This window comes from Dermacentor variabilis, chromosome 4, assembly GCF_050947875.1.
Source record: "Dermacentor variabilis isolate Ectoservices chromosome 4, ASM5094787v1, whole genome shotgun sequence".
Taxonomy (NCBI): domain Eukaryota; kingdom Metazoa; phylum Arthropoda; class Arachnida; order Ixodida; family Ixodidae; genus Dermacentor; species Dermacentor variabilis.
Window position 1 is genome coordinate 7,224,145 of NC_134571.1, and position 13,190 is coordinate 7,237,334.

General features: G+C 44.2%; 1 protein-coding gene across 1 annotated transcript; it reads left to right on the plus strand.

The window, feature by feature from the left end:
• The first annotated feature begins 231 nt into the window (after positions 1-231).
• Positions 232-12,980, plus strand: Spase22-23 (Signal peptidase complex subunit Spase22-23). Its single transcript, XM_075688037.1, has 5 exons — positions 232-519; positions 666-739; positions 972-1,048; positions 1,930-2,045; positions 12,630-12,980. Exons 1-5 carry the CDS (start codon positions 377-379, stop codon positions 12,757-12,759), a joined length of 540 nt encoding a protein of 179 aa, XP_075544152.1. The 5' UTR covers positions 232-376; the 3' UTR covers positions 12,760-12,980.
• The last annotated feature ends 210 nt before the right edge of the window (positions 12,981-13,190 follow it).

Here is a 13,190-nt window from a genome sequence, read left to right on the forward strand (position 1 = left end):
ACTGTTTGCTAATATGCACCAACTCGCCCAACAAGAAGGTCTTCCAAGTTCCCTCTACTAATTATTGTATGAAACTATATGCGACTACCAGCCACGAAAACAGCCGAAAGAGCCAACGAAAGCTATTCGACTTAACGTATGCGTGCCACAGTTAGACTATATGTGTAGAAATATCACGGTTGGATTTGCGTGAAGTGACCTGAAACCGTTTTTGGTAACAAACCGTCGTATTCAGCCAAAAGACTTGCCGTCGCTGAGACTTGCATCCAACCAGCAACAATGTGCCGGCAACTGGCACGTCGCGGTTGTCGCCACTACAGCTACAGCCTGCCACAGCCGCCGTAGCTTTGATTACGTGTGTTAAGTCGGTGCAGCTATGAACACGGTTATTTCCCGAGCCAACGCGATATTCGCATTTACGCTAAGTGTATTAACAGCGCTAACCTTCTGCTGCTTCTTGTCCACGGCATTTCACAGGTACCAGTCAGAAGTTGATCTGCAGGCCATCAAAGCTGTCGTGTAAGTTGACTCGGCCGACCACGCATGTCCCTTTAAACGCTCGTTTCTGGTTGAGCATTAAAATAATTCGAAAGTCGCCTGACCGCGTAGCCGCTCGCGTATTTTGCGAATACTTGAACTTAGCGGCTTTTGTGTGTGTGTTTCAGGAAGAACGTCCAGGACTTCAGTACAGCAAGAGGAAAGAATGACCTGGGCTTTGTCACGTTCGACCTTAAAGCCAGTATCCTTTGTAATGTTTTTTTTTTTTAATTTGCATACTTGGGTCTGTTAATGCGAAGCAACTGGAAAACAACAGCGCTGAAACTGGGCGACAGCAATAACGGCAGGGCTAGTCGCTGTCGTTCGGTTTCAGTCCTGTTGTTTTACATGTTACTTAATACGTTGGCACAAGGTAAATACGTCCTACTACACTTCCCATACGTCGTTGACGACGCCTCCTTGACTTCAGACAGATCTTACCGACCTGTTCAACTGGAACGTGAAGCAGCTGTTCTTGTATGTAACTGCAGAGTACGAGACGGAGAGCAACGTAAGTGGGCACATTTTGCATCATGAAGTTTTCTCGGCTTCGCTTTCCAACGTTTCAACGAAAGTTGCACTGCTTGCAAAGTGGCCGGCAGCGCATCTATAATTGTGATTAGTGCCACTATGTTGCGAAGTGAAAACGCCGCGTCTACATCCGGTTCTGCCATTGGGTGCAGCTGTCAAGCTCTGCTCCGTTGAAACAGCTGCATTACTAGCGTGTCAGTTTATTAATGAAATATGTTAGTTCAGGGGACTCTATGACTCTATCTCATGTCAGACATTGGGCCGCATGTACGGCACGTTGCTCCCTGCACCGTGACTTGTTGGACAGAGGGAGGTAGTTTTCCGAGGCCAATAGGGTGTTGATAGGTCACGTGCGCCACGAGTTTTTGCTTAGATCAGTATGATAACGCAGAGACCGTTGCTGGAGTAAAAGGCGTAGCAGTCGACATCAGGAAACAATCTGGTGCCATCAGAAATGGTGCAAATTTGCACACAGTTCAGACAGAGTGGCCATTTCTATACCTTTCAACAATCTAACTTCACAACAGGAGTTATCAGTGTCTACCTTCCCTAGATCTGTTTGAACACATGCAGCTCAAGCGGTAGTAGACATTCTGACATAGTTTACGCGCTCAGCTGGGGCAAGGTTGCACAAGCATCTCGCTTTCCAAAAGTTCGCTTTGCCCCCTGCATCACCAAGTAGGCAGTGTACAATTCGCACTTCCGTCTTGCCACGCTGACGACAGCGTGATGCCTGTGAATCATGAGCGCACAAGCGAATGTTCAGAAAGCAAGTTGTTTGCACGGTCTCACCCCTGTTAGTATTGTGCATTCCACCAACTTCTTTTATCATGCCAATATTCCTTTTTTTTTTTTTTTCAGGCACTTAATCAAGTTGTCTTATGGGACAAGATCATCAGGCGGGGAGATAATGCCATTTTGGACTACAAGAATCTGAACACAAAGTACTACTTCTGGGATGATGGCCACGGACTGAAGTGAGTGCCGTTATATTTACAGACATGCGCTCCACTCATTATATGGGCTAGACATTTACCCACTATTCAAGATGTAACATATAAACCATGTGGTGGTCTACATTCTTAGACATACTTCAGTTCCACAACTCCGCTCAAGAGGTGACCGAAGTGGTGATCGAAGTGCGAACTAGTGGTGCTGTGATTGCATCTTTCTTAACTTGTGAGGCTTCTGGTTTCGTTTCTGCTTTCACTTCCGGACTCATTTCCGTGGTGCTGCTTCATCTGGCTTTATTGTTGTCGTGTTGCTGGTCGTGTGATGTGTAGTGGTTTTTTCCAGAGAAGCTTCGTGCAGAAGCGTTTCTGCATGTCATAACAGCAACAAGTTTCCTATGTGGTCCTGCTTTGCACTCTGTTGCACCAGTGGCCAGGCACATTGTGATGATGGCAGCCACCAGTTTTTTTTGTGCTGCCGCGACATTGGAGAGCTGTAAAAATAGGAACACAGGCTATGCCAAAAGAAAAAAACGCCTCACAGATAAGTGCAAAGTGTGTGAACATCATGCAAAAAAGGAGTGAGGCGTGCAGACAGGACGCAAGAGTAGAGAAGTGGACAACATGAACGCCGACTATCAACTGAAGGGAGCACTGAGGCGAAAAAAGAAGACACAAAACTCATCAGCGCATGCTCAGGAATGGTAACACCATGTGTCAGTCGGGTGTCATTTAGAGTACGCTTAAATTTGAAGTACTACTAGTATGTTAATGATAACAAAGAACTATTGATACCTCGCGAGAAATGGACACTGGTTCCAGGCACAATTCTGCTTTTTTTTGGGGGGGGGGGGGTGTGCCTTCGTGACCATATCTCGAAGGCAACAAATGTGATGCAAAGGTGATGTTTACCAAAAGAATGAGCTTGAGTGTCATAAAGCACTCTGGCGGAAGCTTAATTTTAGTGAATGCGCTTGAGCATGTTCAAACCATGCACTTATGTTGGAAAGAATCAAGCTAAAAAATATGCTATGCTAACTTCGTGTTCAGCAAGCTTAGCACCGTGACTTTACCTGTTGTACTCTGAAAATTTGATTGAGAAAGCAATCCCACACAGAAGCAACATGTGGAGCATTTTACACGAGACAACTGGTATAGAAGCATCTGAGATATGACAACTGTTGTCCTGGCAGAGTAGGGCACTTGCTGCATGAAGGGCTTCATAATATCCACAAAAGGCTATTTCAAATGGCTATACTATCATCAGAAGTGATGAGATAATCGTTGGAGAAGTAGGCAGCTTGAAAACAAGCAAGGGAGAGGAAAGGCCGAAGTAAAATGGTGGCATACATGTGCATTATAATATCACATGCACCACAATTGGTGTGGTACACTAGCACATAAAAAAGGTGTGAACATCTGTCTGCGGAGGTAATGGCCAAGGTAACCTCGGTCATAAAGCCTCCGAACACAACCACCAATAGATGCCAGAAACTGCATATGCAAAATGAAGAAAACTGCCTGTGGCATCGAATATGTAAGCGATTCTCGACCCTCCATACAACCCCTTCACAGAGATGAGGTCTTCCAAAACTGCTCCTTAATATATTTACTGTTATTGAATACACAATAATTTGTTCTTCAGAGACTTGAGAGGAATGTTTTTGGCAATATATTCTGTAACATCCCGGTCAGGATAGACAAGCCATCTGTGTGTGCCTGTGCTTGGATGTGATGATCTGTAAGGTGACACACAGTTTTATGTGGTCATGCACATGCACTCAAAAAGAAAGAACAGTGATCACGACTTCGTTCACAGGGTAAGTGCATGCAACCAGCCAGAAAAAAAAAAGCAGTTTCTTGTTCAAATAAATAAAATAGGTCACAATGTTCATTGCCTGCTTGTTCATCAAAAAAAGAAAATTAAGCTTCGACACATCTATGTTCAGTTTTCAAATGTGTTCTTGCTACTACATGCACGCAATGATCAGACTGCATATCCCCTCCCACTGAACACCACCCCCAAATAGTTTTTGCTGTGTTACTGTTGCAATACACACAAAGGAGCACAAGGAGCAGGTCGCTTTTGGAAGAAAATGTATACAAGTGCATCTGGGCGAGCGAGAAAAGTATGGTATGTCTACGAAGCGCTGTCGGCCACAGTTTCGGCAGACAAACCATTAATGACAGACGGTGACCAGCTTGTTTACACATCTCAATGGCTCCTGCATCGCCCCCACTGGTTTTGAGTTTGCATTCGCCAGCACAGGATAGTCTCCTGTTTAGCAGCTACACTCTAGTAACACTATGCTAAGTGCTTCCCCATCCAAGCATTCCAAAATAGTGTCATGTGGTCGTGACGTCAAAGAACACAGTAGCAATACTGTGAAAGGCAAAACTAGCTTTTATTGGGCGAACCTGTGCCCACAAAACAGGCTACACTTAAAGCACAATGAGAGCGGTGAACACAGTCGGCGATCGTCGAAAATCTGATCAACGGGTCAAGCGCGTCGGCTTTTATACAGCAGTCGTCGAATGTTCCAGACTAATCATTCGGACCCGCGTGCCTTCCACAAAGTTCTACACCATTCGCGTCACGCGATGAAATCTGATAACACAAGGTTCGGCGACAACAGACAGCCGGGTAGAAGCATCGATAACTTTCCAGAAATTTCGGATACATGCAGGCGCGTCCCGCGCTGTGCGATTACATTTGTTAGGCGGCAAAACGTTGTCGCCCGATAAGATAAGTACACATGTCAATAGCAAGGTGCCCTACCTGTAGCAGCAGAACATTCCACTCCGACCCAAGGCGTGCCTCTACCGCATTTCACATGTGCAGCCATTGTCGCTACCTGTGGCACCAGAAGCTTAGCATTTTTTTCACTTGATGAGATCATCGACCATGCAACCAGATTCCTTGACACTTGTCCACTGAATACATTCCACCCTGTCCGACCCCCAGCAAACCGAAACGCTTTCAGAAAATTACTTCAAAAATGTCTTGCTATATTAGTTTCGTGCAATCAACACCCAGCCACTGAGATGGTATTATATTGTAGCCATTCAGCAGCACTTACTGTACTGCTGAATCCCCGCAGTGCAGGGTACTTGGTGTAGTTAAAGGCCAAACTGTTCATTGTGGCCAATTTTTTTCATCTAGTCAGTGGTTAAGGGCATTTTCGTTGGAATATAGTTTCCTCGTACATGTACAAAATTTTGGAATGGTCCATCATCATCATCAGCTTGGTTACGCCCACTGCAGGGCAAAGGCCTCTCCCATACTTCTCCAATTACCCCGGTGATGTACTAGTTGTGGCCGTGTTGTCCCTGCAAACTTCTTAATTTCATCCACCCGCCTACCGTCCCCTGCTACGCTTCCCTTCTCTTGGAATCCAATCCGTAACCCTTAATGACCATCGGTTATCTTCCCTTCTCATTACATGTCCTGCCCATGACCACTTCTTTTTCTCGCTTAACTCGCGTTTGTTCCCTCACCCAATCTGCTCTTTTCTTATCCCTTAACGTTACACCCATCATCCTTCTTTCCATAGCTCGTTGCGTCGTCCTCAATTTAAGTAGAACCCTTTTCGTAAGCCTCTAGGTGTCTGCCCCGTACGTGAGTACTGGTAAGACACAGCTGTTATGCACTTTTCTCTTGAGGGATAGTGGCAACCTGCTGTTCATTATTTCAGAATGCCTGCTAAATGCACCCTAGCCCATTCTTACTCTGGTTATTTCAGTCTCATGATCCGGCTCCACAGTCACTACCTGCCATAAGTAGATGCATTCCCTTACCACTTCCAGTGCCTCGCTACTTATCGTAAACTGCTGTTCTCTTTCCGAGACTGTTAAACATTACTTTAGTTATCTGCAGATTAATCTTTAGACCCACCCTTCTGCTTTGCCTCTCCAGGTCAGTGAGCATGCTTTGCAATTGGTCCACTGAGTTACTAAGCAAGGGAATATCATCAGCGAATCGCATGTTACTAAGGTATTCTCCATTAACTCTTATCCCCAATTCTTCCCAATCCAGGTCTCTGAATACCTCCTGTAAACACGCTGTGAATAGTATTGGAGAGATCGTATCTCCCTGCCTGACGCCTTTCTTTATTGGAATTTTGTTGCTTTCTCTATTTATTTATTTTATTTATTTATTTATTTATTTATCACAGTACCCACAGCGCCAGTTTGGCATTACAGTGGGAGGGAGAAGTACATATATCATTGACAAACAGCAGTTAATATAGAATACATGAAAAAAAAAGATACAGATCAGGGCAAATCGCCGTCACAACAAAAAGAAGAAACAAAGAAGCAGAGCACAACCGTACATGTGCAAAGTGAAACAAAGCGGTTCTGTTGACGCAAGCACAACGTACAGGGAAAAAAAAATTGCAAGTCATACGGCTGAAGCAAAGGCATCATTTGAAGATAGCGATACAACATCGCTGGGCAACCTGTTCCACTCACTGACGGTCTTTGGAAAAAATGACATCTTAAAAAGCTCCGTTCTACATCTATACTCTTTAATTTTAAGTGGGTGATCGCGCCTGCCAGAAGTGTACTCCGGTGGCCTAATGTAGCTATCACGATTGAGGCCGGTTTTAGAATGATATATATTGTGCAAAAATTTTAATCTAAATGTTTTTCTATGATTTTGAAGTGTATTCCAGCCTAATGTTTCCTTTGTTTCGGATGCGCTAAAATACCAAGTATAATTTTGAACCACGAAACGGGCTGCTAAGCTTTGTACTCTTTCTAGTTTCTTTATGTCTGTCGCAGGACTACGGTGACTGTGGGATCGCTATAGATATCTTTCAGTATTTTTACATACGGCTCGTCTACACCCTGATTCCGTAATGCCTCCATCCATGACTGCTGAGGTTTCGACAGAATCAAACGCTTTCTCATAATCAATGAAAGCTATATATAAGGGTCAGTTATATTCCACACATTTCACTATCACCTGATTGATAGTGTGAATATAGTCTTGAGTAGCCTTTACGCAATCCTGCCTGGTCCTTTGGTTGACAGAAGTCTAAGGTGTTCCTGATTCTATTTGCGATTACCTTAGTAAATACTTTGTAGGCAACGAACCGTGAGCTGATCGGTCTATCATTTTTCAAGTCTTTGGCGTCCCCTTTCTTATGGATTAAGATTATGTTGGCGCTCTTCCAAGATTCCGGTATGCTCGAAGTCATCAGGCATTGCATATACAGGGTGGCCAGTTCTTCTAGAACAATCTGCCCACTATCCTTCAACAAATCTGCTGTTACCTGATCCTCCCCGGATGCCTTGCCCCCTTGTGTAGCTCCCAAGGCTTTCTTTACTTCTTCCGGCATTGCTTGTGGGATTTCAAATTCCTCTAGACTATTCTCTCTTCCATTATCGTCATGGGTGCCACTGGTACTGTATAAATCTCTATAAAACTCCTCAGCCACTTGAACTATCTCATCCATATTAGTAATGATATTGCCGGCTTTGTCTCATATATGATTCATATATGATTATACATACATATGATTCTTGACAATTCCTAGTTTTTTCTTCACTGCTTTTAGGCTTCCTCCGTTCCTGAGAGCATGTTCAATTCTATCCATATTATACTTCGTTATGTCAGCTGTCTTACGCTTGTTTATTAACTTGGAAAGTTCTGCCGGTTCTATTCTAGCTGTAGAGTTGGAGGCTTTCATACATTGGCGTTTCTTGATCAGAACTTTCGTCTCCTGCGATAGCTTACTGGTATCCTGTTGTCTTCTCTGTCTGTGTCCCTGTTATTCGCGCTAGCGTTTTTGATTAATAAAGCTTACTGGTATTCTGTCTAATGGAGTTACCACCAACTTGTTTTGCACACTCCTTAATGATGCCCACAAGATTGTCGTTCATTGCTTCAACACTAAGGTCCTCTTCCTGAGTTAAAGCCAAATACCTGTTCTCTAGCTTGATCCGGAATTCCTCTATTTTCCCTCTTACCGCTAACTAATTAATTGGCTTCTTATGTACCAGTTCCTTCCATTCCCTCCTCAAGTCTAGGCTAATTCGAGTTCTTGCCATCCTATGGTCACTGCAGCTCAACTTGCCGAGCATGTCCTCATCTTGTATGATACCAGGGTTAGCGCAGAGTATGAAGTCTATTTCATTTCTAGTCTCTCCATTCGGGCTCCTCCATGTCCACTTTCGGCTATCCCACTTTCGGAAGAAGGTATTCATTATCCGCATATTATTCTGTTCTGCAAAATCTACTAGCTCTCCCCTGCTATTCCTAGAGCCTATGCCATATTCGCCCACTGACTTGTCTTTAGACTGCTTCTTGCCTACCTTGGTATTGAAGTCGCCCATCAGTATAGTGTATTTTGTTTTGACTTTACCCATCGCCGTCCATAGGTCCATTGACTTGCCTGAACACTGGGAAGGCAAAAAAGTAAAATTCTTGCTGCTGGAGAGCCCGCCTGAGAACGGCAAGGCCACACTTGAGAAAAAATGAACAGAGCTGGCATTAAAATGCAGGTGCGGCACTCACTTGACAGCATGAAGGTATTGTGTCCCTTCGATAGAGTGTACTACCTCAGTGTACTACCTTTGAAGCCAGATTAACGCATGCAAAACGAGCCGCCCTGCAGGTCCCGAGGACACTGGCTGCCATGTGACTGAAACGGTTGCTCCCGTTGGTCTCCTCACTCATCGCCACGCAGACCCATCCCTTCCGCAGCACGTTTTACAGCAAAGCTGTCTTTGGCTAGGATCTGGAAAAAAATTTGTCAGAGATGTTGACAAAAACAAATCATGTGGGCCGATTCTTGTGATAGGGCAGAAAGGGCCCAAGCTCATTGACACATACCCCTGTGGACTTGGGGACCTGCAACGCGCCCTTGAGCTACACTTGTCACACGTGGGACCCAAAGAGCTCCCAGGCACAATGGTAAGAATGGGTGTTTTTGAAAAAAATGTTTTGTACAACTTTTTCAAGAAGGACTGTTAAAAAAGATTATCAGCACCAACCGCTCAAACGTGCTAGTGCCACTGCGCGAGCTTTAATCATCATAGTCTTCCACGGCTGACTCAGTTGCTGCTCATCATTTCAGCGTAGAATTTCACATCTGTCGTCGTAATGAAGAGGCCGTTTACGGGTGTATGAGCTACTCATTGTCTTACATGGGCACATTTAACAGAGGTGATATGTGAATGTGTGTGCGTACCTATATCACCATGATGACCACAGATTAGGACATGAAGCAATAAAACAGACACCGACCAAAAGAATTGCTAAAGTTATACAATTCCTTAAGACGTTTCGGCTTCGCTAGGGAAGCCTTGTTCACAATGGGCTACTGGCATGACTTCTGGCATGGCTTGATTCTGTCTCAAAAACTTTTGTTCACACACCCTTAGTGAATTACCCTCCTCCAATCACAAAGCATTTGCTATCACCGTGAAAAGAGGCTTGGTAACCCAGAAAGGATGCACAAAGTTGTGAGAAGTGACGATTATAGCACATCTGCACCAGCTATAGTTTCTGCACCAGCTCACTGCAACATCATGGATTTTGGCCGCATTCACTTGGGGACATTTAGTTGTCTATTGGACTACATTGAATTCTAAGAGAACACAGGACACAAACTGGCAAGCTTGTGGCTGTACCATAATGGCCCAAATACACTACATTGACATCTGTGATGTACAGGTGCCGAGGCTTGATTAGAAAATTCAAGAAAGCAAAAGTTGGCCTTGATTTTAGAGTGCAGCTCTTAGGCGCCCGTTCCTGCAGCGAGCGTCAGCATTCTGCCTCGTAACCAAGTGAATGAACACAGTGAAGGATGAAGGCGAATGCGGAGCGCAACGAGAGATAATAAACTGCAATAGCGAAGAGAGTGCAAGGTGGAGGGAGGTTGTGGCGAAAGCGGGAGAAGAAATGCGTAGTGCTGCGCAGGACCAGCTTTGCGGCGACGATGGCTTCGGGATTGCAGCAGAGTAGCACGCGTCGTCTGTATGGAAACAAAGCGCTGCAGGAGTGGAGACATGTCTGCAGCGGCTGCTGTGAATTGGGCCCGCGTGCCACCCACATGCTGTGTCTTGCGATCTCCCAATTAGCGAGGCAGTCGTGCCACACATAACGCCGTTCACAATGTGCTGCACTAGGAAGGTAGTCCACGCCAGCCAGTATATAGTGAAATAACAACACTTACAGTGCTGCGCTCAAATTTCGCATTAGGGAGTATCGTAATCGCAGGTGATTTTTTTACATCATTTTCTTTTGACACATTTGACTGACTGAAAGATTGCATTGACAAAGTAAGCTGATTCATTTCTTTCTTCTGTTTTGTAGCACTCGATTAAAAGGAAAATGAATGAACAAACAATATTCTGCAAACTTATAAACGAGGCTGCAAGTGCTCGAGCTTGTAGCTTGGTTCAGCCCAAAATTCAGGAAATTGAGGTTTTGCGTTCATTTTCTTCACTAGGAAACTTTTTCTGTCAAATTAATTGGAATAGTTTTTACCATATACTTTACAAGTCTTAATTTGGTTTAGTGTTGCCGTTTAGTGTCCCTTTAAGCACACAAGCTGAAATCATAACAGTACATTGAGTGGTGAAAGCAGGAGCAAAAGAATGCATTCTTGTGGACCTTAATTTGTTCTCATTTGATCTGTGTGTGTTAGCACACGAAATCCTGTTTCATGGTGCTGCTCTCGGAGCAGAGCTTGGCGTAAGCTATGTCTGTACTATTGTATGTATGCAATGGCGCCGATTTTGTCGGTGTTCCTCATTTGTACAGCAATGGTACAGCCTGTAAGAATTGTGCCCTGAAACCTGTAATGTGGTATTTCAAGTCTACAGGATGGAGTTGCTGCATGTTGTGCACTAAACCTCACACAATCATTTCATGCTAGGTGGTTTACTCGGGTGCAGGTGTCATAAGAAAAAAAAAAAAAACACTACAGCCTAACTTTTATTGCGATAGCAATTATATGGACATTCCAGTTGCATTTCCACCGTCGGCATCACTGTGGTGTTATGTATGAAGTCCAAGTGTGATAACAATGTCACCGCGCATCGTATGCTGTATGTGCAAAGGTGAGCTGAAGATGGTGACTCAATCTCGCGCATGCAAGAAAGCAAAGCGTGGAAGAAGCGCACAGTCTTTCTTCTCACACAAGGCACCAGTGGGGGGAATAGTACTCCAGCAGCGGCTGCATCTGGTGCAGCCACGCCGGCCCTATCTCAAAAGCTATCTGCAATGGGGACATAGTGCGCCGAGTGCTGATAGCTTTGTGTATGCTGCGTTCTTACCGCTTACTTCGCGTTGAAGCAATAGGCAGTACGAAGGGCGATTCGCTCGCTACTGCTGCTGTGCTTCCTCACTCTAGCGTTTTGACAGCGAGTGTGCACGTGACACTATGCTTGTTAAGTGAATGTTTACAAGTTCATACGGCAAATAAAACTACTATCCTTACTTTATGTAGCTGTCTACTAATTTGCTATTGCAATCAGTGCTTTGCCTTTCGGGAGAAACTGCGACATTTTTGTATGAATAAATTTTTAATGTTTCATAAAGGTCTGGCATGAAAGGTATGCATAACTGAAACAAGTTCCTTCGTATATTATAGTATTAACCCTTTGATGGCCACACTTTTAAGGGCAACCATTACTGCTATTGGCCTTTTCCATGTGGCTGTTTCTAGACCTCGTTGGAGTATTTTTTTCTGTTTAATTCCATATTAAGGCATAACAGTAGCAAAGACTGTTTACTTCCTCTTGCACTGTTTTGTGATTTGTTTCGTATTTCTTCAAACCGCTGCAATTATAAATGGACACTGTTTCAAGAAAAAATTTTTCTTCCACTAAAGACATAGAAAAAGCCCAAGCATATCTTCCCTCATATTCAGTCATTGAAGGTACCTTGACTAAGTGCACCTTTTCTTTATCGGGAACTGTGAAACTGGGCAGCCCTGAACAATATGGCACACACCAAGGTTGTGCCGTAAACACAACAAAATGTGCACATGCTGCTTGTGCAGTGTACCAGCTTGTGCACACAGGCTACAACCAGGAGGAGGTCTGAAGTGGGCAACAGGGATTCTGATGAATTGATAGTGCGACATACGCGACCCACATTGTCTGATACAAGATGCTTGTCAGCTTTCAAATTGGACTTTCTGTGAACAATATGGAACCAAAAACACTCGCATAATGCTTTAGACACAATGCAATCTGTTATCTTATGCCCATCAGAGTTAATGCAACCACCGATTAACAGTTACAAGTGCTTCCATACAGCTCACTTAATGAGAGTGCCCAATCTGTATCCATGGATGTCGGGTAATTTCAAAATGTCTGAGAATGCCTTTCATCTATTTCACTGACCTGTATCTGGTATTTACACTGCATAGGACACAGCTTGTTGAACAAGTGCTTTTTGTTTGAGAAGAGTGCACTAATGAACATAAACACGTAGTGCCATTTGCAGATGTCAAGAAGCAACTATTTATCCTGCCACTGTTCACCAACATGTAGCTTAGAAAACAATTGAAACAAAGCAAGGACTAAGTAGCAGTACAAGACATTTATTGAAGAGAGCAACTAGTAATGGTGCTGCTGTTTTCCTTCCAGGGGCAACAGGAATATTACGCTCACCCTGTCCTGGAACGTCATCCCCAATGCGGGCAGCCTGCCCAACATCCTAGGCACAGGCATGCACTCATTCTCCTTCCCAGTGGAGTACACCACCTCAAGGGTGTAGGTACCCTGGTGGTTGTAAATTGTATTGTACAAATGGCGGCACAATATATTTCCAGGGAGCAACAAAATGGTGGGGGAAATAAATAGTTTTTTTTTTTTCTATAAACTGCTTTCAAGATGGTCCTATCTCACCTCCCCTGTTGCAGTGCACCTGGTATCTGTTGGCAAAGCTGGAAAATGAGGCAACTTAGTTTATCATTATTAAAATGGAAAGTTGGGCCAGTTGGTGTACATTCATTATGGTAACAGCGCGAACAAGACGACGGAGTGAAAGGACACAGGACGAGCGCTCATCATGTTGGATAACATTGTACGAAACGAAATTTATTCATCACGATTAGGGTTACTCGTAGTGTAAACATGTGGAATGGTCATAGCAAAGCACCTCATGTGTTGCGAGTTGTATACTGTTCAAAATTTTCTGCAAGCATT